Source organism: Pocillopora verrucosa, chromosome 13 (genome assembly GCF_036669915.1).
Source record: "Pocillopora verrucosa isolate sample1 chromosome 13, ASM3666991v2, whole genome shotgun sequence".
In the NCBI taxonomy this organism is placed as follows: Eukaryota; Metazoa; Cnidaria; class Anthozoa; order Scleractinia; family Pocilloporidae; genus Pocillopora; species Pocillopora verrucosa.
In genome coordinates this window covers 10,527,975-10,553,370 of record NC_089324.1, presented here as the reverse complement: position 1 = coordinate 10,553,370, position 25,396 = coordinate 10,527,975, and the positions used below count along the sequence as shown (strand labels likewise).

General features: G+C 37.5%; 2 protein-coding genes across 5 annotated transcripts; both read right to left on the bottom strand.

Annotated features, from left to right (window-relative positions):
- Positions 1–1,173: 1,173 nt before the first annotated feature.
- On the bottom strand, positions 1,174–19,600 carry LOC131784179 (uncharacterized). Of its 4 annotated transcripts, none has more exons than XM_059100980.2 (23): positions 19,414–19,600; positions 15,893–16,273; positions 13,590–13,675; positions 12,505–12,739; positions 11,535–11,666; positions 11,268–11,374; positions 10,715–10,789; positions 10,444–10,497; positions 9,940–10,061; positions 9,429–9,532; positions 8,908–9,065; positions 8,426–8,532; positions 8,014–8,097; positions 7,204–7,308; positions 6,117–6,243; positions 5,473–5,522; positions 5,325–5,373; positions 5,123–5,185; positions 4,460–4,605; positions 3,902–3,985; positions 3,365–3,448; positions 2,595–2,652; positions 1,174–2,339 (listed from the first exon to the last, which is right to left on the bottom strand). In XM_059100980.2, exons 2-23 carry the CDS (start codon positions 16,243–16,245, stop codon positions 1,441–1,443), a joined length of 3,282 nt encoding a protein of 1,093 aa, XP_058956963.2. In that variant the 5' UTR covers positions 16,246–16,273; positions 19,414–19,600; the 3' UTR covers positions 1,174–1,440. The 4 variants fall into 4 exon arrangements, with proteins under 4 accessions (XP_058956963.2, XP_066016382.1, XP_066016383.1 ...); XM_066160285.1 differs by lacking the exon at positions 19,414–19,600 and adding an exon at positions 18,487–18,571; XM_059100982.2 differs by lacking the exon at positions 2,595–2,652 and having other exon boundaries at positions 2,181–2,339.
- An 831-nt stretch (positions 19,601–20,431) lies between these two features.
- On the bottom strand, positions 20,432–21,563 carry LOC131784178 (myosin-2 essential light chain). Its single transcript, XM_059100979.2, has one exon. It carries the CDS (start codon positions 21,462–21,464, stop codon positions 21,012–21,014), a length of 453 nt encoding a protein of 150 aa, XP_058956962.1. The 5' UTR covers positions 21,465–21,563; the 3' UTR covers positions 20,432–21,011.
- Positions 21,564–25,396: the final 3,833 nt, after the last annotated feature.

The window sequence follows — 25,396 nt, the reverse complement described above, 5'->3', positions numbered from 1 at the left end:
AAACAAAACATTTTCCGGGAAAATATTGCGGCGTAATCAAATTCGTACCTGCCTTCCAGAGAAAATCAACTTGACTTGGCAAAGCACTTCCTAACCTTTGCGATATCAATATGGACAGAAAAGAGTGAAAAATGAAAGTGCCAAGACGGACAGCTGAATAATATCGAGCTATCCCCCAAAGTATTCAAGGCATGTAGTGACGAAACGGAACGACACCAAGAATTAGTTAGGGCATCGAGAGTTTGCAGAAAAATGCCTAACTGCCTTCAATGTTATCACAAGTTACAAAAGTATTCAGCACGTGTAGGCAAACAAAAACAATTTTTTTATTATTCTTTGTAATCTCAACATGGATAGCAAAGAACGGAAAGAGAAGATTCAAAGACAAAAACGCAGTTATCATTGAGGGAAGCACGAAAGTATTTTGGCCAGCAGGAAAAAGCTGAGGATGCTGGGAGGTGATTGCGGAAGCGCGTGGAAAAGCGAGGGAAGCAAACTGACGCTACAAGACTAAAGGAAGAAGAGAGAAAGGTTGGACGTACTTTTGGAAACCAAGACAGACAATGTGATTCGTTTTTCAAAATGGAAGCATAAGAGTATCTCGAGAGAAAATGATTTTTTTTTTTTCACAAATGATGACATTTCGAATTAAGAAAAGAAGCAGCGGAAAGAATTCCTTTAGGCTTTAATGCTAAGTATATTTTTACTGTATGGTATTTTACTCATGATGTCATATGCATGTAGTCTTGCGCACTTCATTTTAGCTTATTTCAAAACTGAACAAACAACGATACAGAATTTTCCCAACACTTATGTTTATTCTCCTGTTTGAGAATAGACGTATCTTTGCAGGCCCAATTCAATGGCTTAACAGTTTCATCACACTGGGATTAGACAATATATTTTTTGACGCGGAAAAAATTAAGTTGTTGGTCGATATTATAAAGCCGCATACTTGATCAGTGACACATACTACTATTTCATTTCATAGGCATGATGTGTGCATGGTCCAATTAGTACTGAATTCGGACTGTAGATTTCTAATCACGAGCCAGAATTTGTTGGCTTTGATTAATTTAAAACGAAAAACGATTTGTTGGTAAATAATCAGTGACAATTATGATGACCAAATAGATCTTTTATAGCAATTTAATAGTCTTTAATTGGTGATGCTAGAGTTTTATTAGTCGCCTGAACATTTCTGTCTTGCAAAAATTTATTTATACCTTGTTCTTCAAAGCGTCACAAGACTAATCGCTTCAGGAGTTTGTTAAGCTGAATACAGCAAATATATCACATTTAATTAACATTTTACAAGTAATTATCGAAAAGTTCTTAAATAATACGTTCATGGTTTTTGCACTTTCAGTAAAAGCTGCTTTAACATATTAAAAATGTGTTAATCATTTCTGCAGGTTGTTTAGAACACAAATATGTTTTCTAAAGAATCAGTCTTTCTGGGAATGAAGAATTGATTTTTTTCTTCTGCGAATTCTGGCAATCGGGACATTCACTAAGAATTAAAACGTTATAGTCACACATTGGACAACTTTCTTGATTTGTACTCGAATCACGCGAGTTTAAGCTGATAGACGCAGTGCTTCGTGAGTCTCTATGGTCAGTCAACTGTTCAGACAGATCTCTTCGTGAAGTAACCGTGACAGGGCTATTTGGCAGAGAATGGAAGTTTTTCTCGACACTCCTTTGACGACTTAGCGTGGTAGACCCAGTAATATTCTCACTGCTTCGCCGGAGACGTTTCTTGAAGCGATTTTTGCCTCCGTCCGATTCGTTTTCACTTTTTCGCTTTAGTAACGGGTCTATATCGTCATGTGATGAGTAAAGCACACTCAGATGACTCTCGCTGATGCTGCGCTGTCGGCCCTTCAGAAAAGAGAACTTCTTGCGGATAGAATTGCCTTTTTGAGCGCCTGAAGAGCTCTTGGATTTGTCTTTACCTTCTACCTTCTGTCCAATGCCCTCTTCTGGCCCCGAAGTGTTCACCGTGCTAGAAGAAGCCGCTGAGACACTGGGAGCTGTGTTAAACCGAAGAGATCTAACGGTGTCAACAACTGATCGAAGGCGTCGCGTTTTCCTGGGCCAGGCTTTGAGTTCGTATTCTTCTCGATCCTGCCCTGTTTGCAAATTAACTGGTGTATTTTGTGTGAAAACCTCTGGGAATTCATCGTTACCTCCTTTGTCTCTTCCCATTGATTGAGTGGTACCGCTAATGGATGTCGGGCCTCTACCAATGAGTGGTTCCTTTTCCTCGTTAGGTGAAGAATGAAGCACTCTCACTGGAGTCGACAAAGTGCCGTTGGCACTCAGTAAAAACGGACCTGGCGAAGAAAGCAAATTTTTCTCTGTGAGATGAAACAGGAAGAAATAAAGCTATTGCCAGATGTTCTTAACGAGAGCTTCGTTACTGAATGACTGCGAACTATGAAGTTTGACAACTTGGTGATTCCGTATCTTGACGAAGCGGGAAGAGGGCTATTTTCGACTGGCACATGACAATTGAGATTTCTAGAATTAATTATCCTCCGAATATATTATGCAAGTGATTTTTAAATGGATTTAGTGGAGAAACAAACCTCTGTGCTGTCGGGGCTCACTACTGCCTATGTTAGTATTGGAGGTGTCATCATCTACCTGTTGTGTTGTTAAATAGATTTGTTAGTACTTTTACATTACATTAACGTATTTTCATCACTCTTCTTTATTTCGTTGACGAGTATATAAATTGTGAGTCTATTCTTAGATTCAAATATTGATTCAGTCTTGGAAGCAAGAAGTAGCTTTCTCAGTAGAGGAAGAAAACATTATTAGATCGATGTAGAACTAAGCTTACTGATAACGCAAACGGAAAACATACCTTTGATTTACCTTCCTTTATACTACTCCCAGATAAATCAGAGACAAAATAGAAAGAAACGCAAACCATAAACCCACCCCCCAAAAAATTAAAAATTATCGTCCTACTGTTGAACAAGAAAGGTAGCAAAAAAATTAATAAATTTAGTTTTCCTGTTCTGTGGCTCTAAATCTCTCTCCGCTCTAACGTAAGTAATTCGATTTTTTTTCAAACTTTAGGAGAAAAAGAAGAATACCGTGATCATAGGCAAATATCGGTATTTCATGAACGATAGATCTCTAAAGTACATTTTTCTGTTTCGAAGCTTTATCCAATTCCAATTTTTCGAAAATAGAAAAAACAAAAGCCTGATGACGCCATTGTTCCCCCAATGTCCGGAAAGATCAAACATAATTTGCATTTCATCGACTTTAGAAAATTGCATGAGTGATTATGCCTACACTTGGTATCATGTTACATTTTGTATTTCCATAACATGATCTTTCTTACTTGCGGAGGAGTGTATTTGAACGCCAGTTGTAGCTCTCCACTTTTCACCCCGCGCAGCCTGTACCAGCGCTTCTCATAAGGAGGCTATCAAATGACATAATTAAATGTTAAGTGTTCTCAGAGAGCTCTCATTTACTCTACAAGTATATTCGAATAGAGAGACTGAATTGTAATCTAACAGTGTAACTGGAAAGCGAAAGGTCATTCCCTCTGAATGCTGGTGGCTGATTTGTGTTCTCCAGTTTATTATCATTTCAGTTTCGAGCATTCAAAGCTCCCGTACAGGGATACCAAACTGAACCATGTTACTGAAAAGACAGGAAACGCTCAGTCAAAATCACGATTCCGCCACTTATCAAATTTCTCCTTTTTACTAAAGGAATGAAATGGGGATCGATCAGTTTTGAAAATTTCCTTTCCATGCATTTTATTCTCTACCGGTAATTTTTAAGAATATTGCATTAATATTCTGAAAAAAATTTTAAGAAACAATAACCTGCAAATAAGGAGAAAGTTCAAGTCAGCCTATGTAGTCACCTTTCCTAAATCTTTCAGTTTCTCAGTTGTAAATCCTATCTGTCCCATTCTCTCTTGTGACAATGGATCTTTATCCCACACTTCCTGAAAAAGAAGAGATAAATGTTGGCGAATGATGTGATTTTTCTTGGTGAGTTGATATTTTTTCATCCAGGTTGATTTGCCCAAGCACAAACTTAGTATATCTAATTGATATAAACCTATAGCGGAATAGTGTGTACCTGAGTACACACTATTTATTTATTTAGGGTTCTTTTATTTTTCCTGGGTTATTACTTGAAGGCTTCTCTTGTCTCCTTGAAAAATATTGCCCACGTTTATAAACATATTTTGATCTACTTTTTAATGAGAGAAGCAAAGGAAAAGGCAAACGTTGAACTTGAGTTGCATTCTCATTTTAGTTATATGTGCATCAATGTGAAAATAAAACAACGAAATAAGTTTGATGCCCATGTCTGCAGAGGACTTCACTAGTTCTAAATCAATGAAAAATCGAAATTGAATAAAAAATAAAAAATAAAAAACGGCTGAATCGAGTTCAAGCCAAATCTTTCTCACCAGTAACAGGAGTCCATTCACATCGGGCATCGCTACAACAGCTGTCTCACTCCAAACGGGTTCCAACGTGTTGGTGATGGTCCGTGATCTATATTTCTCTCTTCCTTCACTTCCATCCTTTACTGTCACAAACGGATCACTTTTACCTGTAGACAGAGAAGCTGAGAAGCTTTTCTAGGGACATGGAATATTTTTGCATTTTTCCACGCTTCCAATCACTCTTCCAAGTTACAAAATGTTGCATCACATAGTCTACTCGCGTTGGTCGCCCCTACTTTTCATTACCACCCCTTCTTGCTTTTTGCTAACTTCGTGTTCGGGTGGCATCTTAAATTATTCCCTTTGTTTACAGAGTAGGGTAATTACTTCCAGTCACTTTGTAAGACCTTCAATGTGCTGTTCACTGGTCACTCAATTCAGCAAGAAGCAAAGTTATGGAAATCTACAAAACAGTTGTCTTGGCATTATCCTTTGTCAATTTCCACGAGGTAAAATCAATCGTCTTTGTATTTTATTCTGTTCAAGGTTCCGTCAATCCTAAGCCTTTCAATTCTCATTCTGAATTGTGGTATAAATACTTAAAAGGCTGGTTTCTCCAAGAATTCTTCGATGTCATTTGCAGAAAATATAGTATTTTGAAGGTCTCCGTGAATTTTATCTTACCAGTAATATCTTTAACTACCAGATTACGTCCCTGGTAAATGTTGATTTCAACGCTTCCTCGTTCTGCAAATAAATTTATGTATATGAATAAACCTTGAAGACCGTTTCAAGTCAATATCAATAGTCCCACTTAGCATTAGTGGCTCTCTTTGTAGACCAACATCCATCAGCTAAGATGTCACCTTGAAACACTTTGACGTACCTGCACGCAGCAAAGCCTCTAGTGTCTGTATCTCAGTCTTAGCATCCTTCTATATATTTGGAAGAAGTAAAGTTTAATTTATCCAACTCTCTTTCATTGTAAAACCATCCAAACGTAAAGGGAAAGTCAGTTCAGGAAAGAAACTTACTTGACCAGGAGGTTCTCCTTCTGGTAGACCTTGGCCATTTTCTTTCATTTCTAACGAGAGAAGAAACAAAATGTTGAATGATGCAAACTCAACCGACGTGAGTAAAAAATCCGGGGAAATATCTGAATTGAGATTTAACTTTTCTACGCATGAAATATCACGTATTCAGCTTATTCGGTCTGGCTTCTGCATATCATCCACGATGCCCAGTCTGTAAATGTACTTAATCGACCTCTACCCTCATGGGGCATTTCAGGGTAAATATAATTCAGTGAATAAATGAAGGAATGAATGAATGAGCTGCCAACTGGCAGGAGGCAGATCAGTTGGCTTTAAGCAAAGCACAGTCTAGGAGTTGAACTCAGGAAAAATGAGAACAAATCCAGCGATTAGCAGCTGGAAGGCTTGGACCCGGACCATCAGAGTGCTTCCTGTGCAAGTACAAGTGAAAATGCATGTATATGTGGCATAACAATTCGAGTTATGTTTATTTTTAGGATGATTACTATTACTCTTATTATTATTACTATTATTATTATTATTACTATAATTTAATTGTTTTTTGCCAATTTTATAAAACTCGGATTTTACGGTTTTAGACTGCAAGGTACAAAGAGCCCCGCTGTGTAGGTAAGTGTACTTACCAGACTTGGCCACCGATGGAGCAGGTCTAAAAATGGCGGACACACACAGCTTGCCCGCCTTCATCATTCCAGAGCCTTTAACTTTATACAGTAAGTCCAGGTTTTTCTTAAATAGCACAGGTGATACCTGGAAACGAAAGAGTAAAAAGAGTAAGATAGGGCTCCCAGTGTTCATCGCTTCATTCAATCAGTTCTTCAAAAATAATTTTAAAAAATCATAAAAGTACAGAGTGTCGTTACGCGATGAGTTGAAACCGATCCAAAAGGCCAAGTGAAATTAAGAGATCCTCGCAGCTAAGAACACTATTGAAACGAGTAGTTGAAAATAGGACCTGAAAAAAATTCAGGCCCGTACGGAATTTGAACCCATGACCTCTGCGATACCGGTGCAGCGCGTTACCAATTGAGCTAACAAGCCAACTGGGAGCTGGTCAATGTGTTGGGTCCAAATAAACCATTCAAAAGATAAATGATGATTTCAGGTATATGAAAATTCATATATTTGCACTGCGGTGGAGAAATGAAATTAAGAGATCCTCTCAGCTAAGAATACTACTGACCCAAGTGTTGGGAAAACTGTACAGTTGTCATTTTTTGTAAAAGAGAAGAGAGTCATAAAGGTGATATGATATCACCGGACGAACTGAAAAGCGAATGGATGCTTGCATACTATTATTATACGTGGTCGTGGATAAAATACACGATGATACGACGTGAGAAATAATGAGCCAATCCAGAGGCTGCTAATGAATACGCAAATGTACTTATAAAGTTTCGAATACGATCCCTATGCCACACCGTCATAGTGGACACCACATATTACGTCGAACTTGAAGTCTTTCAACAAAGTAAACTCTCGTTCATAATCGATGTTTCAGTTCGTTCTTCTTCAAATGTTCTACTTCTTGTTCATATCATTTATTTCATGAAAACCCGGCATCAAATTAACAAATAGATTCCAAGTTGCCGTGCGTCTGTTCAAAAAATCGATAGAATCGATAGGAATGGAAACAGAACTACTATTTAAATTAAAAAATTGATTTTCTTTTCGGTTTTCCATTTCGTCCGAGATTTTCCTCATACTCACCTCAGTGAGAGAAAGATTGCACGATCCCATGAAGTCACCTCTTTCATCTTTGATCATTTTAATAGCATTTGTGTCTTTGTCCAGGATAACAAACGATAAAGTCGTCTAGTATAAGAACATGGAACTGTTATTATCATCTATTATTATCATAATAAAACACGAAATGGCCCATTGAGGTTATCTTCTCACGGAAATCTTATTCTAAAATATGTTTGTAATTTGCCTGTAGTAATGCACAAGTGAACGGAGATTAGAGCCCTGGAAATACTCTTTAAATGGCGTTCAATGGTATGATATGCTACACAGCACATATTACGACGTCAATGACAGCGATATTGGGTCTTTCATGCTAATAGAAGAGGGGAAAAGTGAGCTAAAAGTTAGCAGCCGGGTACATCTGGTTCGGCCTTGTAAGGTCTCGCTAGCATGGCATTTTAAAGTTTTAGCTTTAGCTTCTCTCTTATGGTAAACCTGTGGGATATGATCGTTACAACAATTAATTGTATGGCCCTCGCCTATGGAAAATTAATGAAAATTGGCTTAGTTATTTTTTTAAATTTAAACAAGGTCAATTATCATAAAATACAGAGGACACCAATGTCCAGCCATCGTGTCTGACTGAAAAATCAGGTCGTTAACGGATTTATTTTATGGTTAAAATATTGCGCCAGATCATTTCGTTTTCGCGAGAACATAGCAGGCAATCCCGAACGAGAAAAGATAAGCCATCTCCGCCAACTCAGATGGCCGGGATATGCTTCATTATCTACGATGCTATATCTATAATAACGGTTATTTTCTATAACAAACCTGTGTAAAGTCAGCAACAAGTATTTCAACCATAGTGTCCCAAACAGGACTCAGGGTTCCTTTCACGGCCTCCCCGCGCTTGGCCTGAAATAAAGAAATTAAAAAAACCCTCTACTATTGCATGTTGCGTGACAACACCGCCATTCCTGTATTCCTGTTCATTTTGTCATTCCCCAACCCCTACCAAAAAAAAATTCATTCATACGGAATTTTGGCAGAAAGCAGAATCTCAGAGTACCACAGCTTCAGGTGCTAGGCTTCGTACGATACGAAAAAGTGTTGAGATCGAAACATTCATCTAGAGATCTTGAGGGAACATTTTTGAGGAATAACAAATTTGATTTCATAATTGTTCAACTTCTTTGAGGGCAGGGAATTGAAGAAAAAATTTATTTATGCTTGGGTGGGTTACCTGTCTTCCGTTTTCATAAATTACACAATACGGATCACTGCGTCCATGTTTGTCCATGGGAACCAGGCCTTGACCGCTGTGAACACAGACGAGTAGAACTCCTGAAACTGAAGTGGACAAAAACAGACTAGATGTCGGAAAATTGAAGCATGATGCTTCTCGCAAAAGGGAGGCAGAAAAAATTGGTCTTGAAACTGTTTACTTTAAGTTTTTTATGCGCTTATGAAGAATTGTTATTAATTGAAAAAAAAAAAAGAGAAATTTTTGTGAATTATTACTGGGGGATAGATTGGTGAGTTGTAGGAAAAGTTGGCTAAATCAGAACTCGTTTCTGCCTTTTTTTCAAACGCTCTTCTTAATTTCCCTGTAGTCACTACCAAATATTTCAAGGCGGTTCAAAAAACGCTTAGAAACTGCACCAAAGTGATCGCAATACTCGGCTCAGTGTGAATGTTAAAATTTAAAAAGAGTTACATATTTACCTTCATTCGGGTGGAGATTTCGTAGTCTGCTCAAATAGATTCTGCCAAAGTCCTCAGAGGTTAATGAGTGGCACACGTCAATCACTGGAAGAGGTGTGTACTCCATCTGCACTGTTAGGGTAGCCGGTTTTAAAGACGACTTTTCGAGCACTTGATCACTAATATAAACAACACAGACTGATTAAGAATTAAGAAAATGTTTACGACAATGAGGCAGCCGCAAGTTATTGGTTGCACCACCAAACTGTAGGTTTGTAAAGCATTAAGAAACCTCATTTAAGGTGTGTGCATACCTTTGCACGCTGTTTCAGATTTAAAACATCGTCGACAACTACTGCGACAACTAAGCAACTCTTAATTCACAACCATCTTATGAAAAGAAAATTTCAAAGGTTACCAACCAAATTTTATCATGATGTCATTCACAAGGAAAGTTGGATAGGACTTTTGTGTGAGGAGATATGTTTCTCAGTACAATTATTCAAATTAATTCATTGGATTATGATACAGTTATAGCTTACTGCTGAGGATTGCTCTCCAAACAAAACTTTGAAAGGAACAGGACATATTCAACCACAGTGTACTTGGTGCCGAGCTTTCTTCGTCCTTTCACTTTGATTACCAACTGAAAAGAGATTACATTTTTTTCGTCAAATAAACTTTATTTGATCTGAGAATGAAAATCAAGCAAAAAAATGATCCTCGCAGGTGAACTTAAATTTACACAATTGCAGAAAAGAAGCTTGAAACAATTCAAGTTTCCACGGGACTCCAACCCGCGCCTCTAAGATACTTGCAAAATAGATAAACACACGCAACAGAGGTTCAAGCTTCAGATATCATAGTCACACTTAAATCAGGATAAGTCAAGTAGCGGACAATATCTAGAAAATTTGTTATGTATCGTTCCCTAACTATGAGATTTTTTTTTCTTCAACAATTTATGCACAGCTCATTTAAGTGAACATGAGAGGTCAGTTCATAGTCAGTCATAATCTTAAGACGATTTGTTGAATATCGGTAGATATTTACCTTGTCAGCATGCAGATTATACACCAACAGTGATACGTTAGCACTCCATTGATTTTCTCCCGTCACTTCCTTGGTGTATCGCTTTTGACCATCAATCTTAACAGAGCACCAGTAAGGATCATCTACGACAGACAAGAATTACTTATAGGTAAGGTGCGAAAATGTGACATAATTCGTTATGGCTAGAATCCTATGTGAAAACTCTTTTGAGAAAGAAAAAGATATGACCTCTGATGTGGAGTCAGGGAAAGGAGACAAGGCCTCGATTTATTTTCCTCATCCGACAAGACTAGAACTTAAAGCCATATACAGATAGCATCACAAAGAAAGCACAAAGCACAAGTTCTTCTGGGTTGAGGCTCAAACCTTCAGGCTTACCAAGGTCATCATGAGATTTGACAAAGCCTCATATTTTGGTGAAAAAAGCCTCGTCAGGTGACTCTACATCAACGCCTAAAATTAGCCCTCAAATCTCTGTTATAAGCAAAATAAATCATGCTTTACCTGTTAGTTTTCCATGAGATCCTCCGCTGATTGTCAAAGTAAGAACACCGCATGCTTCAGATTAAACAGATATTAAGGAATGTAAGGATTAAGTTTAATTAATAGAGAACTGAAGGTATTTTGAAACTTTTCTGAGTGCCATTTTGGATTCTTTTCTTGTTTTCTTATATTACACGTGCTTTCCTCTTGAGAAACCCGGGAGAAAAGAAACCATTGTTTGACAACAGCATGAGTCGTAGTCACAATAATAATTTTTGGTGGATCCACTCACCATATGCTGCTCCTCTTCCGACAACCTCAGGATCGTCGCAAAATGGAATTGTTATATGGCCAGGATCTACCAAAGCTGCAGGTAGGAACACGTGTCATTGTAAATCTTTCAGTCTTACTCTTCCTTTTGAATTATATGCAAACGGTCAAACCTGTTTGATCCCCTGCACTATTATCGCTGATTTGCCTGTTGGGACAAGATCCAACTTGGAGTACACTATTAAGTATGGAGCACGCTATTAAGAACATGCAGACTGATGTTAGAGTGTGAAGGGCCAAGTTACACTGTATTCTTTCTCAAGATTAACGTTTCCCAGTAAAACATCCAGAGGCCTTGAGTCTAAAAATTAACTGAAAGGTTTTACTTTGAAATGAGGCCTTTGGGAAAGACAGGATGAGACGATGTGAGTCTCTTGTCGACTTGAGATATAGAGCCTGAGCCTGTGCAAATTGCTGTTGATCTTAACCACGTTTGGGCTAAAAGGAATACTTAATTTGATCAAGAGAAGACCCTTCTCTCTTGAGTGGGTATGACAAAAGAAAAGTATCTTCACCTAGTTTTAGGTAATCGTTGACCATTTGTGTGATCCATTGTCTGAGGAGGGGAAACTCCATTAGTTGTACAGCCTTCAGGAGACGAATGTTGAACGATACGTCTGGTCTGAAACAGGCAAATCAAAACAAAAAAAAATTCTTATAATGTAAATTGATTGATATATGGATTTTAGGGAAAATGAGGTTAGTGATCATTTTGAACGGGGGCATTGTTTTGAGTTTACTGCCTACTCTAGCGTATATCTAAAACACTAAACACATCTTACTCTTCGGTGAAGAATAATGTTACAGCTGCCAGATGAGGAAAGGGAATATTTTGATTAAACAGCAACACCAGCTGCAGTTTTCCGTGAATGTGAAGATCTTCTACTGCTACATCAGTACAGGCGCCAAGAAACCTGCAAGACAAACAGGTTCAATTGTTTGCCCAGAACACTCTAGGTTTAGATGACGCGAGCGATTCTTCCAATCTCTAGTATGCTCATCTGAGCTCAGTCTTACCGGAGCATGGTAAATTAAGTGGCTTTGAGCGTATTCCGACAAACTTTGAAGTGTGGCACTATTTGTCACGAGTCAATTTATCCTCATCCTTACTCATAAGTATTAGCATTTAGGGGGTACCGTGGCTAGTGTCAATAACTGTATGCAAAAGCCTGCAAACTTCTTTGTTATACTGTAGGTTAAAATAAGGTTTTTAGATTCAACCGAGCAAAAGGTTTCATAGAATCCCAATCATCTTTAACAAACCGATCATATCAACTTCCCCTCCATTCATCCTGTCAGAATGAGACAAAAAAGAAACAAAAATTTCTGCACGACAAAGGCGCGCCAAATTAAAAGTGCCACACCTCTGTTTTTTTTTTGTTTTTTTTTCTATTTTTGATTTTCTATGGGTAACGTTAACGATACTAAGAAGGCTTCTGCACCAATAAATCACAGAATTTGATTGTAACTTAATTTTTTCGGTCGCTTTCTTTTTTTTTTTTTGGCTTGTGGTTTGACTATTTCATTTTTAACAGTCACATTACAGCATCCCAAATCATGGAGTCAATCCTGGCCGCCTAAAACTATCTTCTTTTCATGATAAATTCATTCAAATAAAAAATTGTTGTTGGAATATGCAATTTTTTAAAACCGATAAGTGGGTGGAAAAATTTTGATAATTTTATGAGGACTGTAAAGAGAAAAGTGAGCGGTTTTTTCTTTTTCTTATATGAATAACACAATTGCTCCTACCCCTTGTTACCAAGTCTGATTCTTATGACGAATCTTGCTTCTGGAGAGGTCAGACCGGCTTCCAGCTGAATGACTGCCTGGTATTTGCCTCTAGTCATCAGATCATCAGGTGGATGATTAAAGTTTAACTCGGTAGCTTTTATATTCCGTTGATCGTCATAGTTATCATAAGATGTGACGTATTTGAAGTAAGGTGTTCTATTGCCCAGGGTGAAATCCAGAATCTCTATGGAACCTAAATCAAAATGAGTAGAGGAGGTTATATGAGGTTGTGAAAAACAAACATAAGACGAAAAATAAGAAACCTTGGGTTGCTTTCCATTTGTGATAGAATATCGAAGAGACTCTCCTAAGGAATGGGAAAGTATAATTTTTCCCGAAAACAAAATGAAAGAGGAAAAGTGTGCTCCTTAAGCAGAGTTGTGTTTATCCTGAATCTGTCTGGGTCTCGAAAAATGCGAAAAAACTCTTGGCTAGAAAGACTCTGAATACTTTGTAACATTTTCAATGATTCTCAAGCGATTCTAGTAAAAAAAAAAGAGAAGAATTACTGTGAGTGTATTCTTTTTAACTCAAAACTTTTTAGAAGAAAAGGCCGTTCCATCGTAATTCCCACTCCGAAACTTGGCCGTTTTCCTTTTCCTTTCTAACTGGAAAGTGCCCTGATTTCAATTCTTTTTGAACCAGTTGATCCATGCTCTTAAAAGGTTTCATGAAGCATTGCAAAATGGACTTAAAATAACCTGAAGAGACTCGCAACGATACCAAAATGAAACTGTGCGTTATCTGAAGTAAAAAATTCCTCATAAGTCCCGTGAATGTTAATTTTATATTTTGCCCTGTTGTCTATATTTTTTATATTTTCCTTTATATTTTGCCTACTGGTCCAGGTTTTTGTGGAGGCATGAAAACGGCAGAACGGGAAGAAATGCACTTGGATTAAAGACACGAATTAACAATAATCTCAATCCGCAAATTACGTCATATGAGGGAATCGAACCCAGGCCTCGGCGATAAGTTAAGAGGTGGGCGTTCTTACAACCATATACTCTCTGCGTAGCTTCATAGGAGCATTGGACTCTTACCTACGTAGGATGGCTTCTGGGCCTTAAGGATCGGCTCCAGGTTTCTTTTGATGGAGCTCAGTAATGATCTGTCGCTGAAAACAAACCTGTAAGAAAACACTACCGATTTGAATATATTTTAAGGATATTTTGAAAAGGCAGCTGCACTCACGATCGGTATGTTTCGATGAGCAGTGTTTTGAAAGTAGTCTTTAGTCCGGTGTGCCGAATTTCGCCGGCATTTCGCTGGCGTACAAAGTCAGCAAGTGGACAGTAACAGCGCAAAGCTACTCGGTTTACCGATGAGCCAAACCGGCGAGAATCTAGCAGCCAATGAAACTGGGAAAAGTAATAGATCATTCAACCTGTATTCAGAAAAAAAATTACTACTGACGATCATAAAGAAAAAGCCTCCACTTTGCTAGTGTGGGCGCACCGTTCATTCTTAGAGTGATACTTGGTAACGAACCTTAGTGTAACATTACAAAATGGCTTTAAAAGGCCTCATGGATGATTAAGTCGCAATACCATATTTCATAGCAAGCCTCGCTCTCAAGGTGCGGAATGGTGAATTTAAAAGGAACGTGATCCATGAGCATTGAAATCAAGAGAACACCCACGTGAAAACAACTAGAAAGTGGCAAAGATTCATGAAAATTTAGATCAAACGAAGTTTGCTGGTGAACGTACTGTAAATACCGTCATCGTGATTAAGAGCTATCAATTTCGACGCGTTTACAGCTGGATTCTGACTGGCTATAACTAATCTATCTATAAAAAATCTATCTATAACAAACCTTGTGCGCCGAGGAAAATATGACAGATAAAAAACAAAACTATACGACTGTTTGAGTAAAAACATAACAGTACCGATTCATTAAGTGGACTTTTTGGATCAGGTTTTAGCGGCCTTTGGCCATTAAACTCAAATGCAGATTAATTAATTTACTCTTATTTAAAGTTTAGAATTTCAAACGACAATAATTTCGAACTAACTCGCAGTGTCAAAAGTTTTAATTACCTGTCTGAGGTGCAAATACTTTTTTTCCCCGTAAACTACAAGTATTTCCTCAAGTCTTCAACGTCCTCATGAAAGTATTTTGGTCCTCTTCCTTCATTTTTAAAAGTCTAAATGATCCATCAGTATTTGAACAAGAAAGCAGACTCGTCATGAGGGAAAAAAAATTATTCATGGTTTCAGCCCCTGTATGAAAATTGCCATGTAAACATTGATATTTTTTTTTTAACACTTCAACACCTCTTGAATTATGGTCTAATTTTTCTTCGAAAAGAAGTAATTGGAATAACTCAATACCAAGGAAATAACAGAGAAAAGTTTTATGAATCTGATGGTTTTAATTATGCCATAAGAAACAAAGGTAGCCCTATGTAATATCAGTCTGATCGAAAATTTGTGATTAGTCTAAGACTAAATTGTGCGGTCGAGATTGAGCGAAATTCTATATTATAAAATATTAAAGGCTTGCGCGTGATTAGTGTCTGAAATGGATCAAACTGTATATGTTGAGGTAAATTTCTCTGTTTAGGATAGGATTTTGAAAAATTCCTAACTAAGATGTGAATTAAGCTTGAACTTAAATCGATCAATAATTTTTATAGAAAGTCAAGTGTTACCATGATGAAGTGTTGTTTCTGATAGTGTTCCCGCATATTCCGCCAAGAAATAATTTTGATTTCCCTATGTTTTTATTTATAAGTGATGTCGCTATAGAATGTATCATGTGAAGAATATTGTTTTTGCCTTCTCGAAGAGAGGTGATTATATTCCACCGACCAGACGACAGGAGAGAACAATTGGAAGAAAGTTTAAGAGAAATCGCCTCATTTAAGTTTGAGGACGCTATTTATGCAAAACATTTCAATTGAATTCAATTGGATGCATACTTTTCATTTTATTGAACTTTATCGGGATAGACATCTCTGATAACAGAAAATTTAAAGTTTATGACAAATACTAGGACAATTTTTCCCATCCATTTCGGCGATTACTTTATGTAAGAATCATGGGGTATCTTATTCTCTCAGCGGGCACCAAGGAATTCATACAGATTCGTTTCCAAAAGGCAGTAAAAGCCCTTCATCCTTTTTTTTTTTTCCCCGAAAGGTTACAAAGATACCAAAATATTTTAAACTTGTTCTCTTAAGAATTTATAAGGAACAGTCACCGAACTTTTGTCTACGCTGGGAACAGTGTTAAGTGCATTCGCTCAGCATCGAAACACAACTTAACTTCGGTACTTTACAAGAAACCTATCGGGTTTGTTTACAGCTCATAACAGGATACAATGATCTCTCACACTTACCATCGATTAATCAGAAAATTCAGCCATTCTGCCGTTTCTCCATTCGACAATGCTTTTTGTCGCCTCCTATCAATTTCTGCTTCTTTGACAGCACTGTCTATTACATGTGTAGCGGTGTTATTCCACCAAAACAAGATCCATACGAGCAGTGTAAAAATCCAAAATATGCTAATATCAGTCTTACCCACCAGCCACGCTATGATCGTAAATATAAGTACTGATATTATGAGCTTTTGGTGCTGGTTTGCCCGGCGAATAGCTTGTCTTCCTTCTTCAGCGTCAGAAGTTTGCTTTGCTTCCGATTTTTCGTCATCGTTGGCTACACTGGTTACTTTGCACTTCCTTTGCGACATTTGAAACCACGTTATTTTGATAGCCTCACTAAAATGTAAAGTTAAGTCTTCTTCAATTGGTGTTCCAAAAATTCCTGATAAGGAGGGAAGTTTGTTTTGGTTTCAAGGTACTTATGGCTAATACTCATCGCGTAGAAGTTTTGTTCGTTTGGTACCACAATGTAAATTCGAATGATTATTACTGTTAGCCGACGAATGACCATTGGCTTATGCCCTGGGGGTATTCATTTAACAATAAAATTACAATCTCGGAACAAATGCATCCATTTACCCAAATACAGAGACAATAACAAAGAGTCAGTCCTCGATGTAGGAAATTAATAATTAATTACAACAATTGCTTACTGTATGCTTATTGTGTCAGAACAGCACATTTTAGAAGAACATTGTATGCATACAGCAATAAGGATCACAAACACAACTGGCTTTTAACGAATTTTCTATCGAAGTAAAGTAATCTTCTTATAAACTGTACCATTAACAACGTGATTCGAAATTCTTTTGCTAATCGGCGTTCTACAAGGATCGAAAACAATTAGTTTAATTAGAGTCTTTTTCCCGATTCGTGGAATTTCGTTTCTTGATCTGAAATGTTTCATTCTAGCAGCTGGCCACAAAGAAACCAATTGCGTCACCAAAAATAGTTATCTAGGAATCTTCAGAAATTTCTGTCGTTGAACAGAAGACAAGGTGCAAGCGACTCTTACCATAATGTAAGCATTTTATTCAAGTGCACGGCTACAATACACGCAGATAAGCTCAAAAACAATTTCGACTCCAAGAAGCACTAGTTGTTGACTTCATTTGGCGTAATTCTTTTGTAGAACGTCTGGATAGTCTTGTATGTGGTCGACCTTATTTTATCTTTAAAAAAAATTATTTCGTTAAGTTTTTTTAAGGTAGCACGAAAACTTTCGGTTAATAATCGACCATAATTAACATGATTTTGGCGAAAATCATGGAAAATTTTTCGCGTTAGTTCATTGATTTCAATCGCCTCTCTAAACCAGTTGTAGACTGCGTTAAGCTTTCCTTAATTTCTTTTTTTCTGAGCATGAATAAGTTTGGTTTCAAGTTCGAACTAGTTGTCCGTTTTCATGTTCGGGTATTGGACGGGTTTTGATTTAATAAATAGCTCATTTATTCAAGTGTAATACAAGGAGATAGAAAGTGGAAATAAAATATTTGCAATAACAATGAAATCGAAAATCGAACATTGGTTGTAAAGGGTTGTGTTTGGGCCGAGGCGGATCTAGGGGAGGGGTACTGAGGTTGCACACCCACCCCCATCCGATACGACCTGCGTTTTGTTATGTAACTTCGGACTTCTTAAAAATATAGGAGGCAGCAGCCACAAAAATGTGCTGTACGGTTTGCAATGTATTTTCATCGGTTCACATAATAGTATTGCCTGCCTGGTCATAGAATTCTTCTTTGTTGGTCGGTTTTAAAATGGCGCATGATCAGAACCGGCGACTGTGTCACTGATAGTCATCGAGGTCATTTTAAATTTTATCTATTTTTTAATTCATTCATCTATCTGTTTCCTTTTTTTTTGTTAATGGAAATCTTCGGCGCCATTTAACAGATGAATTGAGTAATACTTCTTCATCAGTGTTTAGAACCCGGTTTGGGATTGTTTTATTTTCAAATGCGACCAGAATGCGAGCACAATTTTTCACCAATGATATCAAAAGGTAATCAGATGGTATAAGAATGATAAAATGTTCAACTCCGAACAATGCATCTCTAGTGTTTTGATTGGTTCACTCAGCTCCCGTTATTCGCTCATATTTCGAGTCACCTTACATGGAAATGTATTGCGCCAACTATTGCGCAGCTTCAAAAAAGCTCCAAATATCCAAACACTCAGAATGTAATGTAAACTAATAAGACAATTATTCTATTCGCACTTGTTTGATACGAGATTGGTTATAGCCAACTCGGTGCTCCGCGCCTCGTTGGTTATCTACCATCTCATTTCCATGTATTGTTTTTATGGTTGTTTTGTCTATCCAAGAACTGAATTCGTAATGTAGTATGGGGCTGTGCGGAAATATTTCCCTTTTATCTCCGAGCATGCCTGTGTCATTCAATGAATAACATCTTCCTTCACTTAAATTACCAGGCTTAAAATTCATCAAATTGATTTACATCATCATTGCGCACAAGCATCAAGTATCGACACTTCTACCCTCGCAATATTAATCTCTATGGACCTAATTAAACGGCCTAGCTTACCACGAGTCTCCTATAAGTCAGTGGTAGAGCGTCTGAATTACCATTCGAAACGTCGTAGGTTCGACTCCTATTGAGCAGAAGGAGACCTTATTTTCTCGGAGTATGCCTGTGGCATTCATTGAATAACATCTTCCTTTACTTAAATCACCAGACTTCAAATTTGTCAAATTGATTGACATCAACACTGCTCATTAGTATCAAGTATCGACACTTCTACCCTCGCATCATTGCGCATAAGCATCCAGTATATCGACACGTAGGTTCGAATCTCATTTGAAGCACGCGGACATTACCCTATTTTTCTTCGAGAATATCGGTGTTATTCAGTGAATAGCATCTTCTTTCACTTAAATGATCATACTTAAAATTAACCATCTTCATATATATCAGCATTGCACATAAGCATCACATATCGACATTCCTGTGCTCTAAGTATGCAGAAAGTTTGTTATGATGGACCTAAAGTTAAACGGCCTAACTTGCCACGAGTCTCCTATAGCTCAGTCGAAGAGCATCTGAAGTAGTAATTGAAAGATCGTAGGCTCGAATCTTATCAGCACTCGGAATTTTTTTTCTTTCCGAGTTTCATTCGCCGAATAACATTTTCCTTCAATTGAATTCCCAAGAAAGGAGAAAGGTTGTGGTACAAAAGCGTAAAAGTGCACGCGACAACACCGAAAGTCATTGAGGGTAGTTTTCAGGTCTTAGGACTTCAAGGAAGCCTTAGAAAACATCATTGTAAAGACGAGTCATCGCGGATTCGAGGAATGTATGTATTCATTTTACTTGTTTGAAAATTTATTGATTAACGGACGCCCAAATTACCTCTCAAGATTGTCGCGTGCACTTTTGTTCTTCTCCCGAAAACGTTCGTCGAATCTGTTCTGCACATCATCATTGCGCGTTAGAGCTACGACGGCGACGTACCTGAAGACGATCAACTCCGAATATGAAACCAGTGCCTGCTTCCGAACGCTTGTGTCACAGTGAATCGGGTTTATAGAGATTATCTATGATAATGGATTTCTACATGACTTTTTTAACGTTAAATGCAAATTAGGAGTTTTGCTTCTATGTAGAACACACACAGAAAAAGGAAGAAAAGTAAACAAGAACTTAGAAACGCACCCGCGCCACAGGTATCCACTACCAAAATTCAGACGTTCGTGCCTAGTTTGATGCGATTTGTACACGTACCAAAACCAAGTAACGATTAAAACCCAGGTACGAAACGATTGCTTTAGACATAGGAAACATACCCTATTAGTATAGGTACGAAACCACTAAACTGACTTGGTACGAATGGTCCTATCTAGGTACAAATCGACCGAGTGCGAAACGACCGTGGGTGCGAAACGACTGGTAGGTGCGCCAAAGGAAAAGCAAGCATACCCACCACTGAGCAATGTCTGCGGCCCTTTTCCCTGAATGCTGCTTATTTTTATTTTTTTCCTTTCTTTTTTTCTTGTTTTGTCCTTTTGTTTCATTTTCTGTTTGGTTTCTTATGGTTGTTGATATCAGTTTTCACAACAACAAAACAATTGACTGTACGTATGAAATTGTCATTTTTTCCCCATCTTTGTAAGTCGTAAAAAGTAGATCTTGCTGCCCAAGGAGTTTTCCTGATGTACTCCCGAAAGATATTATCATTGTTACCATCTTTATTATCATTAATTTCACCCCAGAACGTTCGATCAGCAGCGACGTCTTTTAACTGAATACTTTCCGCATTTCATCCCAAATAAAAAGACTTATTTAAAAACATACTTTGGGAATAAGTAGTTTATGCAAATTTGTACACACAGGTAAGATAAACTGTCAAAACAATGCTGCTTTTAACAAATGCTTTCCCGGGAGAAATTGAATTTCATTAAATCTCATTTGCATTCAAACCTTGAAACTGGAAAGCGATTACTGAAGTCAACCTTGGAAAATCATACTTCTGCAAGTAAACATTCAGTGGCATTTGTCAACAGAGATTTTATTTTCATTGTTGCCCATAACTGAGAAAAATGTAAATCATGCTTGGTTCAAAAATCGACTGAATGATATTCGCTGAAGCGTGAACAAAGCAAGAAGGAATATTCTGCCACGCATTTCAGCACAATAGAGAAAAACCTGAGCGATCTAAACAGCTTAAATATCTAATTTCTTCTACAACTTGGTATGTTTTTTGTTCCTTATTTGAAAGATAACTTTTGCAGTGCACATTTTCACTAACAGATGAAACTTTCGTTGGTATTGTCATTCGCTCGTAGACTACAATTCATATGAATACGTACTTGACACTCGCTGATAAGCTACGTCGAAACAGGATGTACAATTGTGCCACTAAAGGAAAAATTGAAAAGTCCAACCACAGCCGAAAAAACCTTTGCAGTTCTCTCAGTTTTTCTATCATAACAAACTCCTCCAAAAACTAATCATTAATGATCTAGAACGAAGAAAAACAAAGTAGCACTGAAACGTGGTGTTGCATCAGGTCGATGCGCGGTCTATAATGGCAATTTCTAACAATTCTGTTTCTAGCCGTTCATAACGTTCTTGACAAAATCCTCGTAATTAATAAGACCCTGGTTGTCTTCAAAGCCCTGAAGTAACATATCCACGTCTTCATCGCTTAGCCTCTCCCCTAAGCCGGTTAGTACATGACGAAGTTCGCCAGAAGAGATCCAGCCATTATTATCCGTGTCGAACACTTTCAAACTGTCGACAAAAGCATCATAACCAACTTTGTGCGTCCGTGAGCGAAACGATTGCATGATAGGTAAAAATTCTTCGAAAGAAATCCGCTTCTTACCACTTGGATCAATTTCTCTCAACACCTTGTCGACTTCAGCTTGGGTAGGATTTAGGTTAACAGATCTCAAAGCTAATCCAATGGCCGACGACTCGATTTTTCCATCTCCAACAGTATCGAACAGATTAAAAGCATCACGAGACTCGTCAATTTCTCGTTCTGTCAGAGTACTTGCCATTTTAATTCTCTGTAATTTTTCCTCTACCGTATTGGTGTTGGAAAATTGCTCAAGGTAATGTAACACCAACGACAACAGGAACAGATTATTATTATTCAATGCACTTGCTGACACGAGACGCGTGGCATGATGGTTTATTAGCGTCACGTGACGCGCACTGCACCTGTCCTACGTGGAGGACCGGAACTACTAGGAAGGACGAAGATATTTTTGTAAAGAAGCTCACAATGTTTTGCAGTATTTAATTAACGAAGGTTCCACATAATGAAAGTAGTCAACCACAGTCAACACAGTTAAGAAACAGGACGCACAAAAGAGCTCTTCGTTACCATTTACATTTTCTAAGCGAAGAAAAATTTCTAAAGGTGAGTGTGGAAATTGTCATGTGAATCTCTCTAACTCTGATTTTCGTTTTTGCTCTTCTTTAACGTTAGGTTGAGAAAGCTATTATGTATCATCCCGTAACTTCTTCTCGAGATGAATACTTAGAGAGCAGTTGTAATTAGTGCATGTAACCGTGAATTGTCATCATGTTTTGTAAAGCCGCATCAACTGTTAGTGGTTAATTTCTTTAGAATAGTTTCCAGTTCGTTTCCTTTTTTTGCCTTTCCTTGCCTTTCTTTGTGAACCCTGATGATGTAAAAAAGGATACAAGATACTTTCAGGGACGAAATTTTTTTAAAATTGATTTTTTTTTTTTGCATAACCTTAAGTGATTAAGAGTAATCTGTCGACATTCATCACTTTAGTAGAAAAAGAATTATTTCTGGCGAGAATTTAGGACAAAATCAATTTTGTATCTAAGTGAGCAAATCGTCTAAGGAAACTTTGGAAGCGCTTTTCTCTGCTTTGATGTTCGAACCAATTTTAATGGGCCAAACGTTTTCGAATTCTGGCCTCACGTACAAAACCAAAGCGATTCCCTTGAAAATTGGCACAGAATAAGAACAATGAATAAAGACAAAAATTTTGTGGCCGAATTTCGATTGTAAATTGAGATTTGATGAGGAGTGCAAAGGTCAGCAATAAAAATTACATACTCGAAATTGAAAAGCTTTGAAAAAAGACGTCAGTCAATAATCGGCCACACAGTTTCTCAGCGCAGTATCTGCTGATTGACTACACAAAGACTTTCGACCGAAACAAAAAAACTTAGGCGCGCATAAAGCGATTGAAGACGCATGGGTAGTTTTTTCCTTTCTGCAAAATTATTATCTCCACATTTCAGAAAAGTAAGAAATGATTAAATTATCGAATTTTGTACTTTATAAGCTTAAAAACTGATATGTGGTTTTATAGGGATTAACTCAAAGCACTTGCTTTCACCGTAATTTTTTGTGACCCGGCCGTGAAAGTCTTTTGTAACTATACTGCTTTCCTCCTACCCACACAAGAGTACTTACAACGCCCGAATTTGATGTAACTATCACGCGATATAGGACAGTTGGTTATTTTGTTCTGTAAAGAAAACCTGTTCGATCGGTTCGCTGTATGTGCCACGCTTCTCTATCTGCTTCGCATAAGAAATGGACATAAAATAAAGCAGTTGAACAATAAATAACTTGTTAGATGTTCTGTCGTGTAGTGCGTAGTAGTGTGTGGCGCAACTCGTAAAAATACTCATTGATACTTCCACTAAAACGTCTAGTAGGATATACTTATTGAACCAATGGGGGAACAATAAAGCAGCCAGAATGATAACGAGGATCGTAATGCACCAATAACTACTAGCCAAAACGCCCCTGTGGCAGCTAATCACCATGCTTCTTTTAGCGAGGTGTAAAAATTTGATCATATTGCTTGATAAGGAATGGCAATAAAGGGGTAGAAAAGTCATGGTCTGCGATGTGTTGTTACTGTATATCGCTAACCAAAGTTTAAAACTTTCGTTCAACTGAAAATAATACAGAAAATCTCCTTAGACAAGGTCTGGAGTGAATGTGTTTTACAGAAAGTTGTAACCTACGCATGTATCTTATGCCCCATTCACACCAAAGCTTAAACATGTTTAAAAGTTGTTTTGTTAAACACAGTTTAATTTTTTTTTTCTTCATAGGAACTATTTAACCGAATATTTTTGACTTGAATGTAGCACATTGGAAATGCAAGTTAGCAAGTACTTGAATCCAATGGAAAATCAAGTTTTTCAGTTCTCTGTTTATAATTTTCATTCAATGAAAACCAGTTTAACAAAACATGTTTTGCTGGTGTGAATGGGGTATTAGATTGAGTGAGTTTAGGCATCTCTCTCCAGGTACCGGAGCGCAGATGACGTAAAACAAGCAAAACAAAAGACAAAACAAGGAGACAAAATACAACGAAACTAATCCCAAAGGAATGAATGCTTTCCGGCACCAGCCGGAGATCGAAGTTTCGAGGAACATACTGAAATATATAACTTGACAACTGAAACCTGATTTCGGTTCTTGGTTAGCACATTCACGAGGAATAATATTTTTTAATCTGTACATTAAAAGGCGAATAGTCACTGTCTATCACTTTTTTTACAAAAATTACCGAAACACAACAAGCTATTAGCATAGAAAAGGCGCTGAGCTCTTTTTTTATCTTTCCATTAAAAATATTTGCACTCAGAAGCATATGCAAAAGTTACTGCATATATAAATACATAACGTACAGACTGTACTTAACTGTGTTTAAATAAGAGCTGAATTTGTTGTAAAGGTATACAATTTTGGCAAAATAATTTCGTTTCCAAACAGAACAGCTTAAAGAAGGGAAAAGAGAGATTTACATTTAGTAGTCTAGAGTTTTTGCCTAGTTCATAGCTCGCTCGATTTAGGAGTGAAAAGTTTAGATGAAATATTTTGGAAGTGTTTTTTTTTTCCCTCAGCTTTATAAATTCCTGTTTGACTATGCATTGTAATATATTTTTACATGTGCGTCATCTTTTTTTGGCATGTTCATTTGCCCTGTACCGTGTGAAAGTTTATTTGTTTCTCGGCATTGAAGAAGCAAACCCGTAAGCTTCTCGGCAAATATATCTGCCACTTAAAATTGAAAGGTTTTCCTCGTCTGCACAATGCGTAGATGCGGCTTAAGATCCAAGTTCTCTTGGCAAAATCAATACGTATTCCGGCAAATAGGTAAGAGCAGCCTTAATGAGTCGGTAGGTTTTCAATTTCTAGGCTGCGGGAATTAACGTAAACACGCGAGACTGTACTTCACGTGGCTAACGAAGCAAGCTTCGTTAATTCTTTTCTCTATGCACGTGGTGCAGCCCACATCTTTCTGAGTTTCAAAGACCCCTAAGTCGCCCAAAAATTGTCATTTTCCCCAGATTTATCTTAAACCAGATAAAATGCGCAGCCAACTTGAAACTATTTCCTGGTGAGAGGCAGCAGGTTTGCCTGTGGACCGAATGTACCAAATTTTTCTGTAAGCTTTCGTTTGCGAACATGGAGGCCACTTCAGGGAGTATCAGATTTTACATGTAAGTTAGGTCATTTTGGCCTGTAAAGGTTCAAACTTAACTTTCTCACTCTCTCGTCTAAGTGAGGTCTGAAACAGAAACAAAATACATTCAGAAATTTTTACTATTTGTTGACTATTTAAAATCGAAAGAAGTCGATTTTCCGACCGCTATAGTTAGCTTAATATTTGCAGATCTTGCTCCCAAGATTGCTGAACCTTTCTGACAAATATGGTTTGATTTTGAGCGTAGGATTACAAGAGTTACTTTCAGTAATACAATCTTGTAACTATGACATCCGCCCAAATATGGCAAACGATATCATTTAATTGTGTAAATTTTGACATAACTGAATAGATCCAGAAAAATACTTCTTTTCCAAGAAATTTGCGCTCCTACGGAAACCGCGGTCATTAGCTCTTCAACTTGACATACTAAGGAAAATACTGATGTCAAAGACGGGTTTAACAAATACCTTCTTTACCATACAAATTTGTAA

Bases quoted from the DNA above. Each gene is read 5' to 3' on its own strand.
- LOC131784179 (XM_059100980.2), bottom strand. From the start codon at position 16,245: ATGTCGCAAAGGAAGTGCAAAGTAACCAGTGTAGCCAACGATGACGAA. The intron at 12,740-13,589 runs GTAAGAGTCCAA...ATTTTGATTTAG, and splicing joins CCAGAAGCCATCCTACGTAG to GTTCCATAGAGATTCTGGAT. The intron at 10,062-10,443 runs GTAAAGCATGAT...TGTCTGTCGTAG, and splicing joins ATCTCATGGAAAACTAACAG to ATGATCCTTACTGGTGCTCT.
- LOC131784178 (XM_059100979.2), bottom strand. From the start codon at position 21,464: ATGGCAAGTACTCTGACAGAACGAGAAATTGACGAGTCTCGTGATGCT.